The sequence below is a fragment of the Bombus pascuorum genome, chromosome 9, assembly GCF_905332965.1.
Source record: "Bombus pascuorum chromosome 9, iyBomPasc1.1, whole genome shotgun sequence".
NCBI lineage: Eukaryota > Metazoa > Arthropoda > Insecta > Hymenoptera > Apidae > Bombus > Bombus pascuorum.
This window is the reverse complement of record NC_083496.1, coordinates 8,422,191-8,443,520: the sequence shown is the minus strand read 5'-3', so window position 1 is coordinate 8,443,520 and position 21,330 is coordinate 8,422,191. Positions and strand designations below refer to the sequence as shown.

General features: G+C 37.3%; 1 protein-coding gene across 8 annotated transcripts in view; it reads right to left on the bottom strand.

Annotated features, from left to right (window-relative positions):
* LOC132910405 (nucleolysin TIAR) overlaps positions 1–21,330 on the bottom strand; it is a 591,493-nt gene that overhangs the window by 59,762 nt on the left and 510,401 nt on the right. For all 8 annotated transcript variants that reach the window (XM_060966077.1, XM_060966079.1, XM_060966081.1 and 5 more), the window contains 2 exons: positions 10,096–10,171; positions 3,356–3,458 (listed from right to left, as the gene is read on the bottom strand). In XM_060966077.1, the coding sequence (XP_060822060.1) occupies positions 3,356–3,458; positions 10,096–10,171 (179 nt within the window). The remainder of the gene's footprint in view (positions 1–3,355; positions 3,459–10,095; positions 10,172–21,330) is intronic.

The following is a 21,330-nucleotide window of genomic DNA, read 5'->3' as shown; positions in this document are numbered from 1 at the left end:
GATACGGTAGAACAAATGAATTTTTAGCTACGTATGTGTATAGTAGACGAGGGGAAAAATTTCATTAACGAGTAATCATTTTTCCTGATGCGAGATTTAGAAGAGCCAGCCAACGAGGAATATTAAGCGTCGAAAGGTGGTCGGCAAGAAAGTATTCTCTGTGAATTTGGCCTATGCAAATACGGGTGAACGGTCCCGGTAGGACGAGACGGCGAGCCCTAGCTCGTCTAGTGAAAAAGTTTGGACGCTTCGCGACGAATACTAATTAAAGACTTGCGGAATGAAATTAGTTAGTAGAGGGGTCGGAGGTGACTACCAGGCTGGACGATGGGAGTCCCTGGGTCGACGACGAAGAGCCGCTTATGATAATATAATAATACTTACTTGGGTCTCGGAGTGCTACCTCCAAGCTCATTATGCGTTTAGTTCATAACTTCAATTGGATTCTTACTATCCTGCCTCGACTTGGAGCTTTATACTTTCATCGGGCCCTTGTCTTTAACAGTGCTAATTATCAAGCTAATGACGATTATGCCAACGAACGCGTAAATCACCCGTTGCCCTATATCTGGAGCCACGGTGAGGCAGCAATTCGTACAATTCCTTTCAATTAATTTGGAAATACCCTCTTGTGCGGAGTTGGCTATTGTTGCCGTGAAATTGTTTTTGACTTCCAATGAAGTTAATTAACAATGAAGCTTTGCAGATTATGTAATTGCATTCTTTATTTCTTGATTTATAGAAATTGTATAATGAATTTGATAAGTATTACTTTAAGAGATAGAATTGTTTGTTATTAAGTTTGTTATTAGGCGGAAGAAATATAAAAAATATCAAAAAATAATGAAACAAGATATTCGATATTTGCAGCAAAATGAATGTTACTCAAAAAGATAACTTTATATCGTATCTTACATCGTATCGTAATGATAAATTATAATTTTTCCCGTTTAATATAAGAGTTTTGATTTTAAAGGCAGAATTCAACAACATTATTCACATGTTTGCATGAGAAAACTTTATAGCAGTTTAAAGTAGATCAATTGACTCCGGAATACATCAGATTAATTTAATTATTTTAAATTTATTAGTACAGAAGAACGGAACTAATATAAATAGTATTGCTGAAATTAAAAATTAAATAAAAAATAAAATTACTTAAATTAAATTATAGATACATATAAATACCAACGTAATAATTTTCCTACAACGCGATAATTATGGTACGGGAAAATATTGAATAAATTATCGAACATATAAACGATACGAATTTTAATCTAAAAGATATTCTCTGCATAAAACTTGAGAAGGTATTTCACGTTGCAACGCAAGTTAGATCCGAACGATCAACTTATTAAGGTCGCGTGTTTAGGTCGCGAAAAAACAACGTCTTTATGTTCCCAAGGCATAAAATCGGATCTTGTCGCTGGTAAACATAAAGGTAAGCGGTATACACGTGAACAATATACGGCAACTTATTCGAGTAAACGAAAACAAAAAGGCGTGATAAAATAGCATGAATGAGTGGCTCGCATTAATTGTAGACACGCGGGCTTCTATTATAACCCGTTGCGCTCTTTTTCCTCTCCTCTCCTTTTTTTTAAATATTTCCACCTGTTTACGTAGGCCGCGTTACGCGCTGTGTCACCGTGAAGCATTATTTTTCTTCTTTGTTTCGTCATCGATCCACACTATACGTTGCATTCGTCCGTTTTAAGGTTATATTATCTACTCACATACGAGACGTTCCAATAAAAAACATTCCAATAAAACAACTACGTTAACGCAACATTTCATTTATAATTTCTTTTTAGTCGATTTATATTATTGAACTCTATTTGATCCACATTGTAATTACGAAGAGGGATTTGTAAAATTTGCTCAATAATATTTATGTTGCTATTCTTTATTCTACGTAGATTCTATAGTTTGAAGAAATTGAAATAAATACTCTGTAAACATTTGTTCCCAAATTACAGAAGCTTTCCTCGTACCTCCAATTTGTATTCCGCTGTATCTATTATTCTACAACGCTTTTTCGAACTTGTAGAATAATAACTTCTTTTGTTTACGTTCGATCGCTATTTCATTTCTCCTGGGAAATGATTAATTTTTTAACAATAATTTCCCATCTTGCTATTTTTATTTAAAAGAGGAGTTATTTTAAAAATCGGTAAATGACGATACAAATATATTTGAGAGCGCGTATGTCTGGAAAGTGATTCAGACAACATCAATAAACGCGGCTTTGGCTGTTTACCAGTGAATAATGATGACAATAAAGTAAACTGACGGACGGTCGTTAAAAATGAGGATGGACAAGATGACTCTATTTGAGATTCACAATAAACGCGGCTGTTCACCGGTGAATAACGATGATGACAAAGCAAACTGACGAACGGTCATTAAAAAATGAGGGTGATCAAGGTAATTCTATTTGAGATTCATAATAAACGTGGCTGTCGCGTAAAAGTGACGAACGATCATCAAAAATGAGAATGAACACGATTATTCTATCCGAGGTTCGCAAGACTGATATTCGCGCCTTGACGATTCTCCCTTTCTTGTTCGCTTTGTTTCGCGAAGGAACAAAAATGCCCTCGAAATCCGTGTCGCGGTATCGATTAACAAACCCTCGAACAGGCCGGAACGTCACCATCGCCTTTGCGGAGCAATCGTTCGTGGTGAAACCGTTTTAAGCTCTCCCGAATGACGTGGTGAAAGCTTTCTCTAGCAGACCAACCGACTGGACCTAATCGAATTCCGGCTGCGTCGGCGAAAATTCCGCGCTCGTGAAGGGCCACCGCGATATTTAATTTCCCTTTGCCGCTTTCGTATGCACGACAGACCGTCTTAAGGGTGACGCTACTTCAATGGTTTCACTGAAAAACTACTATCTTCAAATTCCATTCTCCTTCCTTTTCGCTTATATATTTCTATCTGTTTCTCAGCTCGTTTAAATATATTTTCAGGTATCCGAAATGATTAATTTCACGAATTCATTGCTTCATAACGAAATCTTAATCTCCTATTTGTTTGTTCGTAATATTTGTATAACTATCGAACGCAATTTCTACGAACATTTTCGTGTGCGAATATCGACGTCTGTATTTTAAATGTGTATGTATACGTCACTATGGTGTACATAGAAGTTGAGTGTGTTATATGTGTACGTATCCCTGTGCCATTTTTCCTATCTCAAAAGATGTGTACGTATAAACCATGATGTATCAGAAATGGATATGTATCTTTCCCTGGATTCTCGATTGTATGATTCGTTTATTGCAACGGCAATCATGCACCACTGTTGTGTACAATAAAGATCTGAAAAAGTTACATGTACGTCAATACTCACCTTCGGATTTTGGTGCAGGGGGTTTGCGAGTCGCCCAATTCGTTCGAATACTCCTGCTACCGAGCCATTGTCCATTCATGGCACCGATGGCACTTTCCGCTTCCTGAAACAATGCAAGCAAAAGTGTACCTTGAAACTAGAAAACGTTACTAAACTGTACTTGAAATAAAGCAACGACGATAGCTTAGTGCAATAGTAAATAACTATATGCAATATGGTAAAAATTATTTCAAATTAATTTATAAAATATCAATATACCAAAAAGTTGTATGTAATTTTGTAAACGATTCAAAAACAGACTCAATCGTCGAATTGAAAAAATTTTTCTTTTTAGACAGCAATTAAATGGATACACGTTGTTACACGGTTAACTACGAATGCGTTATAGTCACCATTTTTCGCCAACGGTGCAGCGGGTTATTCAATATTAAAGTGCCACCTTTCTATTAATGACATCATCTAAAATTAATGATTCTATCTTGTTTCACAAATTTTTCAGCGTCCTTAAAAATGTGCGTCTCTCAACCAGTGCTTGCGTTGCAAATTGGTTCAGTTGTAGACAACCGGTGACCAGCCACGTTCTACATACATAGCATGTTCAACACATAGTCGTGATTTGAAATTTTAGTTACAATGGTGTTTAGTTGCGATAAGTTTAACGTTTATATTAATTTATCTATCTTCTGTATAAAACTGTTGATATAATATTGGAGTTAAAAATGTTATATAATTATTATAGTATCAGCTTATCTAGTTCTAATCAGTCTTCTTATCTATCTACTATCTCCTAATGAATTCAGTTCCATTTTTACATTTCATACTTCCTTACCAAATTAATACAAACAATTCAATCAAAGTAATTAAAAATTGATCTAACAGGATTTTAAACACTGTTGGACTTTATTCTACAGTTTCATAAGATAGAAGTATGATCGAATTCATGAAATTTGTAAGTAATTGAAGGATTAAAATTCACTAGCTGATTTCCAATAATCCACCGTCAAACGAATTTAAAGTAAGGGTAGTTGGCAAGTTTGCATTAGTCTTTACTATTTCAGTATAAACCAAATCTTGCCTCAATAAAATTCGATAGTTTCATTAACTAGATTTATCAATTAAATCAGAATCAATTCATTATTTCATTTCTAAAGGTTTGATGCTGTATAAATTCTGGAAGCGATGTAACTTTGAATTCTTACATGTTACATATTTTATTTTATACATGGCAGTTTTGTAAAAATCCTGCAGAAATCAGTTTATTGCCTACTGTATTTCATACGTATACTAAATACGTATTACGATATGCCGATGCGGCGATTACATTTTTCTGAAACATTATCGAATGTTTACACAGCCTATAAAGGAGAAGTCACGAAGTAAGTGTGCTGCCTTGCGTTAAAAAAGAGATCGAGAACTGGAATAAACAAAAAGGTGAAACGTTACGACCAACAGCTAGAGGCCGTAACTCGCAGTATACAAGATGGTAGCCGTAACTTTTATTTACTACTGCTCTGGTTTTAGAAGCATAGCTCGAGTGGATTGAGAAAAGTGGTCTATTACTGTTCTCTGCATGGAACAGACGTAATAAATACATATGTACATATATATCACTTACGCTAAATGTATATGTATATGTATACATAGCCATCGAATGGAAATAGAAATAGTTAGCACGACAATTGTCGATGCAATAGATCTACTTTCTTTTTTCCAGCTTACATTCACGATATCGTGTTATTTTTCCTTTCTGTGATAAATTCTAATAATTTTTCCATCGTAAGTATTTTGTCCATTTTCTATATCTACATTTTAAACGATACTAGCATGTTTACCATTACAATTGTTAGATATAAAGATCAGAAAGTACATTTATCTGAACTTAATAAATTAACTGAATTCATACAGACTGAATCCACTTATTTGACTCTTACTATGTGAACGAAAAATAATAGGGAAAATTGGTGAAATCTTATTTATTCTTATTTATTTCTCACGAGTTCAGATAAATGGAATTCTATCGTATTAGGAAGCACGTGTTAAAAGGAATTATTATCTCAAATATAGTAAGAGTTTTAATCTTTCTAAGATAGAACCATTCACAAATGCAATACAATGTAGAGAATAAAGAATTTATTGCAGATGGTATTAGAAATTTGAGACCATGGAATCGTTCCTTTCTCCATGATGTTTCTCGATGCGGGTGAACTTAATACGAGCTTCGAAATTCTCTCCGATCTGCCGTATCTCCCCTCGATTCTTCGAAATCCATGGGAATATATCCAGCAAGCGAATCTTCGATTACCGCTATATGTTCGATTTTCGATCGAACGTAAAATAAGCCTTCGTTTTTTAGTAAAAAACACTTTCGAAGTTATCGCGTGGCGACAGCGTTAGCCAGGAGAGAGATGATGCAGTTTGCTCCGGAGATGGGTAACAAAACAGGCACTCGTATCCGTCTATCCATAAGTCCATTACAGGATTCGTATGAAAAATAAGGAAGAATCGTGGGAGTGAACAGAAGGAGACAGCGAAGACGGGAGGCAGGAAGAGGCAAAAGCAGAACGGTAACCCGTGGTAAGACGGCCGTAGAGAAGAAATGGATGTGGAATAACAGAGAACGACATCGGTTGTGACGCACACAACCGCGCGTATTTCACGTAAATGCGAGTAGTCCGTGACAGCGTGCCGCTGGCAGTTGGACGGCTCTGATGCGAAGAAGGACGGATAGGAAATCTAAAAATATTCTTCCGTCGCGAAGGAATCCCCCCGAAAAGGTTGACTGTTCGAAAAGCTCTTCGGGAGTATGTACGAAAGAGGGGATGTTTCCCTTCTTTCCTAGTGGCATTCCGGTGGTACCCCACCCTTATCGCCATTTGCGCCATTTCGAGGACTCTTGGGTCTGCCTTTTGCCTCGTTTCCCCAACCGTTACCTTCCATCGCTCTCTCGTCTTCACTCTTCTTTCCTCTCGAATACCGCGAGGAACTTAGCATCATACCATTGGCATCACCGTCATCTTCAAGCAGACCTTTCTACTTTTCTCTGTGCTTCTTATCCTACGACATCGTTGGCCTGCCCCCTTTCCCTTCCCCAATTCCCTTCGTAGGATAAAGTATTTCCGATTCGAATTTCCATTCCCGATATGACGCCGCGCGTTCGCGTGGTTAGCCTAGATAGACCGACAGACCGAATGCTCGCCTCTAAGCCGATTCTAAACTACGGTCGATAACTTGCAGTTTCCTAGCCTCCGACACCCTAACCCCTGGACGAGTAGGAACGGCTGAATGCACCTTCGTAGCCCCTTCCACTTTCCGTGACCAGACCGTTTATACGACACGCCGCGCCGCGTCGGCCGTCCTACCGACCTCGTCGCCCAGACCTGCCTAGTTCCAGCTGTCTAAGCACACATCAAATCGAATTTCTTGTACGGCCTGAGACGCCTATAGGCCATTCGTGACTCCCCGAGCAGCGACACCCAGCTGCTTTACACGCATTACTAAGTCATAGGCTCCATGGTGGCATGCGACGTCGGATTACGTGGCTCTAAAGAAACATAGACACACACACACATACATATATATATATATATATATATATATAGCATGCCTGTTTTCACGTGGACGAAAGACGTGGCCATCCGATCCGTCGAGGCTTTTTCGACCGATTTCGAGTTTCTATCGATCGTTAAGGACATGGTCCCGAGATTTCGAACACGAACCGGGATCCATCGATCGGATATTTTATGGGAATATTATGTCGACACCGGAAATTTTGGAATCAACAGCCACGTGGAAATTAAGAATATGAAATGAATTTTTTGCTCTTCTCCCGCATCGGCTTCCGACCTTATTCCAGCTGGGATTTTATCGACGGAACGTTATGAAAGCCTTTTTTCCTCCCGATTTCTTGATTTATTGCCGACGGATTTATCGATTCTGCTTCTTGTCGTTTAAAGTGGCCGAACCTCTCGCTGATTTCGCTGTTGGCGTCATTTTGTACGCGTGTTTGTACACTATCGTGCAATGCTATTTTTATTTCGTCTTCCACTCGGTATTTTTATTTTCTGAATGATATTTACGTACCTCAAACGCGTTTCAAAAGATTTTAGGAAAAGAAACAGAAGATCTGGAAGAAGAGGTGCGACATAATTTAATCCGTAAAGGTCCTTACAAGTATGCAATATAGTTGGAAACTTAAAAAAGGCACGACAAATTTCCTAAATATTAACAAAGTATCATTTACATTTTAATGAAGAAGGAAAACGATAGATCTCATTGATTCATCACTATTAAAAAATTTCTCGAATTTGTCATATTTTTCCACAAACTTTTACATTTTCCGTGGAACATAATTTTATTCTGCCGCTTATTTGGTTAATTTCTATGGCCCGAGTTCCCCTGATAAAAGTATATAATGTATCTCTATAATTGCGTTGGACTTTAATTTCGTGTCATTAATCGGTGTCGTTAAAATTATTATTAACGTAGCGACGTGTCTTGCGGCATAAAAAGTAATAACGTCCAATTTATTGATCTGCAGTGAAGCTATAAAAGTTAGAAGCAGCTGGAATCAAGTAGCAAGAATTCTCAATGAGAATTGGTTAAGAACATTTTACAAGTTGCTAACATCATACAATACAAAGAAAGAACAAATTTATCAGAATCCGAAAATTACTGGTATTTGTGTAAGAGCAATCCGTCATCTAGTATTTAAATTGATTCAGAGCTTATCATTATTCGCATCTGCAAAGATAAAAATATTTATCGCAAAGAAGAGATTCAGAAGATTAATACAACAAAATCCTCTGTTTCATATATTACAGTCTAACAGATTTCAACCGATTGAAAGAGGTGTTTCTTGTTTATCTACAAACCTTAATCAGTAGAATTAGGATAGGTCACGCGTCTCTAACTCACTCATGCTTATTAAATAAGCAAGAACCCCAACCTTTGAACGATATAACGTAATATGCCAACTACCATCAAGCATGTCATACTGCAGTGGAAAAACTGCGACGCTATGAAAAGAATAGTAAATCCGCCAAACGATATGAACAGACGATTAAATTCAGAAGAAAAGTTAATAAATCCTGCGCGATCTCCATTCACGCCATAGCTACACCGAAATCTGCAAATTACCAAATCCTCATTAACGATATAGATATAAACGAAGAAGCGCACGACGATGCCTAATAACTTCGAAGTCGAAGCAACGTTAAAATTAATAATAAAAAAAGGACTATTTCTCCCACTAACCAAACGTACCCATAATTTCGTCACTCCGGTTTTCTGCTTTCTCGCGCATTAATCAAAAATTCTATCCGTGCCAAAGGCTCTCTCGCCAACGTTGCTCGGGGAACCTAGATGCGAGTTATACGGTTCGATGCTCATTAAACGCAGCGATCCCGAGTAACATAATCGAGGCCGAAGGAAAACGAGAATCCGGGGAATTCGCATTTCCTCGTACATCTTAAGAGAGCCAGGATGTTGGACGATGATCAGAGCCTGCGATTTAGGTATGTGTATCCGGCGGTCGAAGGATATAGTGGCAGTAGGATACGAGTGTTGTAAGGGTCGGGGGCGAAAGAGGTGAGCCAAGGGGCGGGGAAGAGTGAAGTGGAGAAATTTTCGCGTGTTCCTCGAGGTTAACGGAGACACCCGGAAAATTTATACTTCGGCAATAGTAATACCGTGGGTGTGAGGCAGGTGCCGGCGGTGGTCCAGATCGATAGAACATTAAAACAGAGGGGAAACGAGAGGGTCCGTACCTTCGGGGCAGTCGCCCCGACGAATAACCTCACCATAAACGGTGGCAAGGCTTCTTTTACTTACGGTCGTACATTTAACTTCGCCGTGATTTACGTCGCGGATTTTGGCGGGTCACGGTAAAAGTCGTTCCACACGACCCGTCTCCTTTCGAAAAATGATACTTTAAAGCGTCACGCGTTGGCTCCTCTTTCCTATTTAATCAACGAAATTTCTCGCGCGAGTTACGGAGACACGAATAGGGAAAACGTGTACAGTGTACAGAAGCATATGGTCGATGTTCTTGGTATTTTTCTTTTCACAACGGTTTCATTTATATTAATAAGTAAATTGTATAATTGTTTTCATTACGTACTTTGCGTAGAATGTAATTCAGAGATTCAAATATAGTATTCATGCTCACGAGAAATGTCTTTTCCAGGCGAAGTTAAGTTAAGTTAAGTTTCAGGCGAAGTTAATATCGTTTGGTTTGTCTTTGATTTGAAAGGAACAATATTTGCTAGATGACGAAATGTTATTCTTAGTTTCATGTTTGTTTATATTGGTTCTTTAAATTGAGAAACATAAACCATTTTAAGCATTCATTTTTTACCAGATATCAGGATTACCTGGTGCTTTTAATTAATTATGATGTGTATTTTGTACACTATATTAATGGTAGTGTTTGCAGTTAATGGGAAAGACTTTTAGTTGTGGTATATATATATAGAATCTACGATAGAAGAGATAGTAACTAGAATTTTACTTGTGCTATAGATTTCTAATATTTTTTAGAAAGGCAATTTGGAAAAAAGAAGAAAGAAGAAGAAGAAAACAAGCTTATATCGTAGCTAAGGCTCATTTTCTCTTGTTAAAATCATTATCTTAGCTACAATTTCATATCCTTTGAAATTTCGGTAAATTTGCATTATTTAAGATAATTACTTTATGGTCGAGCAAATTAATAATAAACGTAATTAAACTTGTTTAAGACTTACCGCTTTTTTAACAAAGGAAACGAAACCATATCCTTTGGATTTGAGCGTCTGTGGATCTCTTACAACTCTGCAATCTCTGCAACAGAAACAAGTTCATTTTTAAATATAAATTTTCTAGTGTGCTTGAAAATTACTTGCGGTAATGTAACGCTAAAGTTTTTTCCATGTTCAAAGGCTCATTTCCATAATCAACCTTCCATCTTTCTAAATTTTAATTAAGCTTTTTTTAACAGCGATATTAGTGGTACGAAAATAACGTTTCAGCATTCCATGCAACATTGAACATATCTCTAATTAACCAAAGTAAAATCCAGAGATTAAAATTCTGCTAATCGTATAACATCCAACAAGGTTGCATTAAATTGGATAATTTACAATACTTTTTAAATTTTATTCATAATATTTATACTTATTTCATGCATGCCATACGAGAGAGCGAAATCCAACGAGGAAACCCCAGGAAAACTCGTTTTCAATCGAGAAGTTCGAGCAATTTTCACAAGATTGAAAATTGAACGTACGAGTATTATTCCCTCGTATTGAATAACCAAGAACGAACTTAAAATGTGCAACTATTTCAATTACATCCTGTCCATTTATTTAGTTATATGTGTATAGAAAAATTTTTTTTTTTTTTGAAAAATAAAGAGATTCCATCTATCGGCAGAACCTCGCGTAGTTTTAAATAATCAAACATAGTGTCCATGTCAATGGATTGTAACACGGTTACTTAAGTCTATCTTCATTAAATATCTCTCATTAAAATATCATCACCGTACATTCTATGATTCCTAGTGATTTAATTGAAACTATTCAAAATTTCCAATATATTCCATTTCTTTTTGTTCATGTTGTAACGTAGTCGTAAGTTTAAATAAATAAGTAATCACACCTACTTCGCAAACTGACGGAAAAACCAGGAACAAGTTACAAGAAAGCAGTACGCGCTATAATCTTCTTATTACCTTGAATTAACAGATAGGGGTTCCGTGACATTTGGCAATCATTCCATTTACCTCATTTCCCCGATACAATGTAACACGAAAGCAACAGATTAGCGGAAGCAGTTCTTTTTCGAACTTAACGAGACACCTCTCTAATAGCGCGTTGCTTTTCCCACTAGCCGGTTAATGAGATGTAATGATTTTTCAGAATTTCGTGGGACCGAAAAATCGGCTCTTGACCAGTTATTACGAATTAATAACGGCTAAACGATGGGTTCAATTTATTCCACGTGCCGGTGAATTTCGAAGCATTTCGTGTTCCCCCGAAAACTGCCAACAACATTGTCGAGCGAGTTGGAGCCCAGTTGTTGGACGCCCTCAAATTCTTCCTCATAATTAAGATTCCAGCAATGCCTGTCAGACAAAATTAGGAATACTCGTGCACGGGGTAACTCCTCTGCGTCGTTCTTCTCTTGACTTAAATAAAATATTCTTTCGGCCAGTGGAAGCTGGCATGCGGCTCGAATAAAGTTTCAGGTTATAGGTCTGACTAATTTCTCGTCTCGTATCGTCCCTAAGTTATTTTTCGTTGCGTACTGTATGATAGAATTCAATGAGAAAGAGAAAAGTTTGACGAAAAAGGACGTTGTTATTTTGTTTCCATTATCGACCAGAAGATCATTTATAACGCTTTGGTATTTTTATATTAACTTTGTATTTGATTCTTTCGAGAGCGAATCTATTTTATTTACGGCTGTTATCGACTATAACAAAAATTTGATTATACGTAGCGATATACCTGAGCTAATTATGAAAGAATTTAAGCGGTCCTTTTTGTATGAAAAATTATCCAGCGTATTCTAAAATTGAATGTCAATTTTAACGAATTTCAAGCTTAACATTTTTTCGTACTGTCCTGTGTGTTTCTTTATCACTGGCTCTGTCGTGTTGAAATTGGATTAAAATTTTCTGAGTTTTACAATAGTTATAAGAAATTGAGATATATAGCTTACATTTTCATTTTTTACAATTTAACGTGTTATATGTTACTTAAAGTTATAAGTAAAAGTTGAAAATGTTTTATCTTGACGTAATATCTGTGAGGAAATACGAAATTGTGACGTTATATATATTGAAAAATAAATTTTCATCTTCTGAGAAATGCTAAAACTTGACAATTCCACTTTTTCTCGTGGACCCTTCGTATATTTCCAATGTTACATGATACATTCAAGTTTATCAAAAATATTTTATTCAAATAATATCCTGCAAAAAGAACAAACGTCCTAAGAGAGCCATCGAGTTTGTCCCACATGCATTAAAATGATTGCAGAAAGGCGGTTTGACAATGTTGTATTTATCTTCGTTACACTCTCCCACGCCAGTTCCTCGAAATGGAAGGACTCGATCCTTTTTTCGACCGGAAGAGTAATCATTAGACACGTAATGCGCGGAACATTTTTATCGCAACTTAACTTATTACGCTTAAAAGGGTCGGCAAAGAACATTTCCCATAATGCAACTGAATAAAATTGTGAAAAGCAGTAGCAGATATCGGAATCTTGGGAAGGCGAAGGAAAAAATTGAAATTGGAAAAGGAAAGATTCGAGCTCCAAGAAAGATTGAAAAAGCGTTGGGCAAAAAGACAGAACGCGAAAAGGGATGAAAGAGTAGGCAAGCAAAATTACGTGATTCGGGCAGCAGTATTACGTTAGTTTCTCATCCTAGTTTATCTTCTTTCTCTCTGTTATATGCAACCTTTTCGGTTTTACTTGTTTTCTAGCAATTTCCTCAGTCACTAGAGCAATTAATAGCTTACAGCGCGCGATTCGAAAGAACTGAACGCAACGAAACGAAATAACAGATAGGTATAGGCACGAGTAAAACAAAACGATTATAAAACACGCTTCGTGCACGAATCGAATGCTAAATGAAATACAAAAACAAGTTTAATTACCGTATATCAATCGTGAATAATTAGTCGAAGCAACGAAACTGCCTACAGACAAGTTGCTTTATTTCTATCCAAGAATTCTTTATGCCTCGATCTCATTATAGTTTCAAACGAGAAGAAAATGTTTAACGTTCTAGGAAATGTTTAGCATAGAAATCCTTGAAAATGATACGAAATTGAAAATGACGCGAGAAACGTAGCAAAACTAAATACCAGATTTATAATGTATAATTTATTTGTAAGAAAAATAAAAGTATACGTAAAAGGATTAGCCAAAATATCATTTAAGTGACGAATTAATTCGTCATTGCCGGCAAATAGCAAATTAAAAATATTTAATTTTTCTCACAAAATCTCCACTTCCATTTCTAATGGAACAGAAAATAATTACAAATATAATTGTGTTGCATGCGAAGTTTCTTTAATTTCATTCTACATTTTCCACGTTACATTCTCCGCCATGCAATAAACCGAGTTAAGAAGGTCAAGTACGAAGAGACCGGACAAGCACTAGTTTCGAGTGAATTTTACTCAAAACTACTATGTTGCGCAAGAAGCTAAACAAAGTTGCGGTCAACTGTAAACACGGCCTTTCAGCGGAGTTATGCATTTACTTTCTCTCTTCGCCACTAAATACTTATACTCGCTTAAATTGCTTTTCACGTCGACGTCAGTATTTAGTCAGCCCTTAATCGTCCTCGTTTTTACGTAATAAAGAATAGAGCGCGTCTTCAGTGGTTAACCCAGTGCGGATTCGCGAAGAAATAATATTTGAAATTTTCGTGGTATCATTTCAGACATAATGATTGGAATTTTATTATAAAAGAAGAAACATCAATGCTTAAATTAAAAAGAGAATTTTAATTCCATGTGATTTTCATTTGTATGTTCCGAGCAAATTATATTAATTTTAGCTGAGTAGTAGCTTCCTCTTTTACCTTTTCAAATTCAATATAATCGATAACTATGGGATGAATTATGTGTTAAAGAGTAGAATGAAATTGAAAAATTATTCAGCTGGATCATATTCGCTAGATTCATTTACAATATACGTACATTATACAACAAAAGGATTGATTTTATATCTGTGTTAGTTAAAAACTTTTTATTCTTCGATAAAGTACTTGGACAAGAACTGTGAACATCTAAAGCCTCTAATCTTTCCGATTATTACCATATACGTAATATGTATATGTCGGACCATCTCTGGAAAACCGGACGTGTGATGAGTCTTGCTGCGAGTTGTCCATAGCTGTCTTTTACCAGATGATGTTTGTTTATGGGAATGTATTATAAGAGTTAACAAGTGATATCGATGATCGAGTGATCGAGATGTCTATGACGATGAATTTAGGTTCGATAACGAATACACGGTCAACGGGATGACGATTGCGATTAGGAACTCCATGTACGTGTTCACTGGGCTAGTCGAACTTATCGGATTGCACCTCAGTCCAAGTGGAACTGCCCTTATTCCTCAGGTCAATTCCTGTTTTTAAGGACAGTTACTTAATTACTTTATACCTCTGTTAGGTACACGTGTACTGTCCTGTGACCGTGGCTACGTTCCGTGACCCATTAGGTCACTTCGAGTCCAAGCACACTGTCATAAATCTCGGATAATCATAATTGACTTAACCCATAAACAGCTGATTCTCAGTTTTATTATTTAAGTACGACTATGATAAGAAGTCTGGACTAAAGTATTGGGGACTTTGTCAAACATTCCGAAAGAAAGGCTCCGGTGTCCTTTCATCTCCGACATATATATATATACATAAAAGCTATTAGTTTATGAAAATCTATATAGATATATATATATATATATATATATATATATATATATAGATATAATTAGTAATTAGATTTTACACCCAGGTCTCCACGACAAATTGATAAAATTCTGTATAAATTTGTTGCAAAAATGTTCCCTGTTCGATTAGGCCGTAACGAGATCTTTTACCAAATATTTTTTACAAATTACAGAGCAAACGTAGCAGCGAATCTCCTTTCGAGTGATCCGCGTGCCAGCCAAATCGCGCCATTGTTTCCTGCGACTTTTCAGTGAATGCCGGCGAATGTCACAGTACACGAACATGAGTAATAGTCAATATAAGTTAGATGTAGAGCACGCCAATCGCATATGTCGTTGCCCACACTTCAAGTCTCCCACCCTTCGTTCTTCCTCATTCGATATAGCAGCCGCGAGCTCTCCCCGCTGCACGTTCTCATTGCGCGTTTCAACCCCTGTCCACCCGTTCCAACCTCCTAGTGCTGTCCCCTTCTCTCGTCTCGCCTGTCCTTCCCCTCGGCGCATCACGCCTCACCCCTTTAAACACGATCGGTCCTCTTTTCGTTCCCTCTTTTCGTTCGTGTTCTATGCGCGACACTTCACGAGGAACGAAACAATCGCCAGCAACGCCATGGATTTACGTTTTCACCGCTAAAAATCGTAAATTAATGCACGGTTATTGACGCGATAAATCTCGAAATTTAATTCAAGTTCCATCGAGAGCTGTCGAGATCCAGCGACACCCTCCCTTCCTCTTTGGTCGCGTGATATAACCGCGACAATGGCGGTAGATACGCAGCCTGCACGACAAAACCCAGATAGGATAAAGAGTTAGTTTGAATTTATTGCGAAACGTAGTGGCCGAACACGCGCGATGGCCGTCAGGTTGAATCTCGTCGTTGCCCAGCGCCGATGATTCAAATTCCACGCCCTAGACACAGCGTCCGGTCATACGAAAGCCAGGCATGTCTTTCATCCTATCAATCCCGAGCAAGTCTTTATTCCATCGGGCTGTCGCGATCCTCGCCACGACGTGTTTTATTTATTGGCTCGTAGCCTAGTCGAGTTTGAAACCGGAGCACCGTGAAACTGGTCCGCGACTATCGCGAAGCAGTTCCGCGTGAACCGTTTTGCGACTGATATTATACCTACATATATATATGTGCGAGTTTGACGATTTGATCAATTCCAATATGTATGACTTTCTTAATGCGTAAATGAAATGAGTAAGAAGATTGGTCAGAAAAGAGGAGAAAATTAGCTGCAAATGATCAATGTACTAGTATTGTGTTTTTATAGTAATTGAGGTAGAACGTGTGTATGAACTTTGTTTTATGTCACATTTGAATGCCAGACTACGAAGGGGATAAAGAATACAACATTCAATAAAATTGGTCTATTTAAATACAAAATTTTACTTGCTTATTTCTATTAATAGTTAATTTTTTTTCTATTTCCTAGTTAATAATGAGTTATGTGTTAGATCTCTCTTTTTCAGGGTTATACTGATTTAGTGTATTTTTATTTTCTAGATAGGTAGCCTGAAGTACAACGAAATTAGCGAGTTATTTCTTTCATGTTATCGGTGTATACAATTAATTGTATCGAACGTCACAAGGCTGTAATTACGAGAATAGTACTTACAATATTCGACATAGCCAACTCAGCCTATTGGGATTTGTCTCGTATATTCATTGCAGCTAGCTGAAACTACGATAATATACTCCATGTTTACAATTGATTGTTTCGCCTAATATCCAATACACTTTTGTTAACGCTAGTATATTTGTTAAATTGATCATATAAAACGAATTTAATCTTTGTTCTTTTTTTAAAAAAGTCTATTTGTATTATACGAACCTGTGAAGCGTTTTTGTACGGCAAAACTGGAATAATAAGAGTTCCGTATAAATGCAACGTTGTCTCGTCTTATCTGACTATCTCGAACAGCATGCATGTCAAAGAACAATAACGTAGCATGGATCGTGGGTACAATCTTGTCTTTTCGTCCATGTGTTTCCAACCCGTGAAACTTTTACGCGTTAACTGTCATCGCCCGGTACTTTTTCATCCCCTGTCAGAGCTACGTGGCAATCTAGTAGGTGCTATAGAAGCAGTTTTTCTCATCGCACAGGGACTCGAACTCATTAATTACCAATAATAAAAAGGAAGATGCGTCAGCGCGAAAAATCTTTGTACCGCGAAATCTTCCACCTTATCATCGTATAGGTAAGAATCGAACGGAACCGGTGGCGAAGAATATCGCTTTCGAAGGAGGAAAAGCAGCGGAGAGAACCACCAGATATGAATGCTGGTTGCTCGGGCTTCATCAATCTAACCTGCTAATCACTCGCGCAGAGTGTCACTCTGCTTGTTCGGCTTGATCGTTATCGTTCGTCGTTGTTGGCACGTGTCTCTACGTCTTCGTCACATTACGCTTCTTACATAAGTTGGTATGTTTGTGTTAGGTAGTTGAGTAGCAATGGTAGATGGTAAATATGCAGATAATATCGTACGTAGTTTCAGAGTTTTGAAATTTCGCATTCGGGAAGCATTTTAACATCTTTTTGCATTAATTCGATAACTAAGTGTGATGATTAATTCTAGTAGCCAAAGTTCCACCGTATCACAATGAAACGCGTAACGTATTTTCCTCACAGGCTAAATTCTGTATACGTCTTTTACACATAGTTTTATATCCTGTGCAACATGATCTCTTGAATTAAAAAATTAGTATCTAGCTTTGCGAAACGAACAGCTAAACTTTTTCTTTAACAATCGCGTATCAACAAACGCCGTACACAATTCTAAATCTATAAAGAAGATACCACGAAACGCGAGAAAGAAACAGCTCGTTTTCAATCATCTCTATGAACGTGCACTATGGTGCAAACACCGTTTAGCCTAAACGATGTAACCGGAACCGATTAAATCGATTACAGTTCCGAGAATTCGCGGGAAATATCGTAATCCAATAATTCCACCTGGGTCGATATCGCTTCGCCTCTAACAATCGGCAATTTCGAATGGGGAAGGGGGAAAAACGTTTCTCGTTGTCTCGTATAGCAGCGGTGTGCGTCGACGAGGTTCGCGCGAGAACACGCGACACTGCAAATAATACCGTACTGCTGAACATAGCAAGCTTAGGCGACGAATTCGCGAAACCAAAAAGCAAGGACGTGGAAAAGGAAAAATGAGGAAAGAGAAGGAAAAGAATGGAACGAGGTTAGGAGAAATGAAAGAAGAGCGGAAAGACGTTCGATATCTCGGTAGCCCTTGAAACAAGGCATCGGTGAGGTAGACGACGGAGTTATCGTACTGCTGGTAGAAACTATTCCGGTATCGGATGAAAACGAAAGGGCGCGCGGAGGGGGAGCGGAAGTGGAAAGGGGGGAGTTTGCTTACTTTTCACTAAGTGCACTCAATGCCGAGCGCGCGAACTAATTGTCGGTGGGATAGGTTGGCCCCGGTCCTGCTGGCTGGCTTGGGCAGAGGTAGATGGGGTTGGAACAAAGTCGTGTGTTCACTTACTACCCAGGGACTCTCGAAGATTCTAGAGTGGGCTTCGATTTCGAGATCGCGATAAATGAAACTGGTCGTCGTGGAAACTCGTTCTTCCTCGACCGCTTCGACAGACCAGTTCGTATTTCCCTCGTTGACGCGTCTAAACCGCTTATTAATGTTCCCAACGCGCTCCTTTTCTTACCTCCTCTTCCTCTTAGTCGTACCTTCTCTCGCTTAATTCGTCAAGATCCGTCGAAACTGTCGATCGAAATCAGAAGCATGTTGATTTATGGTGCTTATGAAATTTGGCGGATCGTGATGCGAATAATTCCGGCCGGAGTATACGCGTGACTGAAATCGACTAACACAGATTACTTGAGATTCCTCGACGTACCAACGTATAGGTGAGCGCTCGAGTATTTGGAATTCTGCGGGGTTAAGTTTGAATAATTGCGCGAGAACTGTAAGCGAGGAGCGTGACTATATTCTTTTAGCCGAGTTTCTGATATCTGGAAATATTGGGTACCAGGGAATATTTGTTTCAGAGAAAATATTATTTTCATGTTTCTGCGTTTAAATGGATAATATATTTAATGCTAGTCAGATTTTCAGTATCCAAGATTATTTCTATCAAAAATGTATTTCTATTTCTTTTTACTATGTAAAATTCTAATATCTTTTCCATTTCTGCTTTTACACATCTAATAAAATTATTATTCTACCGTCTATAGTTTTTTTTTAATTTTTATCCATTCCAGAAACAAGTATGCAATTAATGGAAATTAATCGATGCTTAACCCTATCAAATGGTTACATTGAAATACTCGTTTAACACATTATGATGCCATATACTCGTCATTTCGAAATAACAGCGCGTATACATTGAGCAAGAAATACACTTCTAATTGTAAGTTGCGGTAGCAGTATAATACATTACTACATAATTACTGTAGCAACCCCCTACAGCGAGTTCGTCTTATTTAACTTCTCGGTAACTGTAATTATCCTATTTACTTTAGACGCAAGTACAACACCGGGCTTTGCACGGAATAATTTACCTTTTACACCTTCTTAAATTTGACTTCTCGAGCACTTTGAAATGGCTTCTGATTGTGAAACCGTGATAAAACGTACTGATTGTTGTAAGATTGTTTTATTTTAGACTAACTCGCTGATAACCAAGGCGTTCATGCATTTAATATTACTTTTATTTTGGAATAATTCGCCCCTAATATCAAAAAGTAGTAAAACTTTTATGTTCTCATTTCTGTAGATATAGATTTATATAATTTTTTATAATCTTAGTCCCTGCTGAATTTTTCGGGTCATTTTCGAATATCAGTCGTGTTTTTAAGTTCTTAAACCGTTTCTCAAGTTTGATGAAAATACGAAAGGATCGTTCTCGATATACATGAAATTATGTTTCAACTTTATGCCAAAATAATTAGATTTATGCTTGAAATAGTAGAAGTGTATGAAAAGATTGGGATATAAAAAAAGTTCGTGGATCGCGCTAGAGTTAATAGTAAGATTAAACCTTAACGTAATGTGTATGTCAGATTTATTGTAATTTTAAATTAGTTAAATTAATATTTAAGCCATTCTCGGTTTAATAAATATAAAGAGCTTAAAATCTAGTTTCGAAATACTGGATTATACACGTATAATATTTTAATGTAGTTTTAAAATTTTAGAAGGATTTTTGAACGTCCACCGTACATCTTTTTTATTACCCATGGTGCTGGCTATTTAAATTCCACTTTACAATACAAACGTATGAATAAAATCCTTACTTTTTAAAATCGTAATAGGTTCAGTCCCATAAACTTTAGCGACACCGCGTTCGTTATATCAAAATATATACTCAAAAATGTGCGCCCAATTAATTATAAAGTTCATATATTTTTATTGTACAAAACGTTTTATTACTTGGCGTATACGAAAATGTGCTCAGATTTTAGTCGTTTTCCCAACAGTTTGAGATGATTGACACATTTAATACTAAATCAAAAAGACTTTTTACATATAAATGTAAAAATTATACATATAAATATATGAAGGTGTGTATGTTATGACTATGTATATACGTGGAATACATATCGACTGTGAATAGTTTCAGAAATTCAAATCCCCACAAATATAACTAAAGAAATAGAACTTAAGTAGATATTTTGAATATCATTGAATATTATACCGTTTCTCTGTATTTTAGTGCTTTTAATTACCACATATATATTCTCAAAATTAGCTTACGACAGATTCCCTGTAAATTACCTTGAAATTAGAAGCACGATCCGATCTCGCCCTAGTTTATATTTTTATCTAGCAAGTACGCGTAAATCGGCAACTCAGATATGCTGGTCACTCGAACGAACAAATGGAGGATCGTTAATAATGTTTGCCACTAAATGAAATTAACGCGAAAACAATCAAACGTTAAACGATACTCGACTTGCAGTCAATAACGTGACGTGGTGGCATTATAGAAACGCGGCATCGTTGCAGACCATTATAAACCCTTTTTACCCCTGTTCACCGATTTACCTTTCGCCCCTATCGTTCTCATCCCTCTTTCGCCGTTCACCTCTATAACCAAAGGGTTAACCGGGTCTGGCGTAAGCGAGATTATTACCTAGATAACTGGAAAATTAACTGCAAAATGCGCTGTTTTACTCCCAGTGAACGGGGTTATGGTAATTTTAATAACATATTTATTGCTCCCCGACTGTCCGCGGTGGCCGCACAAAAGGCTACACGCTAGAATCGTAGGCGAGGACCGATAACGCGCTGCTGATTACGCTCGCGCTATTTTGCGAACTTTGTCGGCGCCGAATTCATTCGGGCGGTAAGCCAAGTATTGAGAATTTATGGGTTTTCTCTGCACCGGTGCGTGATATGCGTGTAATGTTTACGATATGAAGCGATTTGCATTGTCGTTCCTCCAGTACGCCCACGCTTAATGGTGAATTATTGCCATTAGATGAGCTGAGAAAATCGCCGGTTTCATCTTCTCAATTCTTCTTCTTCGTCGTTCTTTTTTC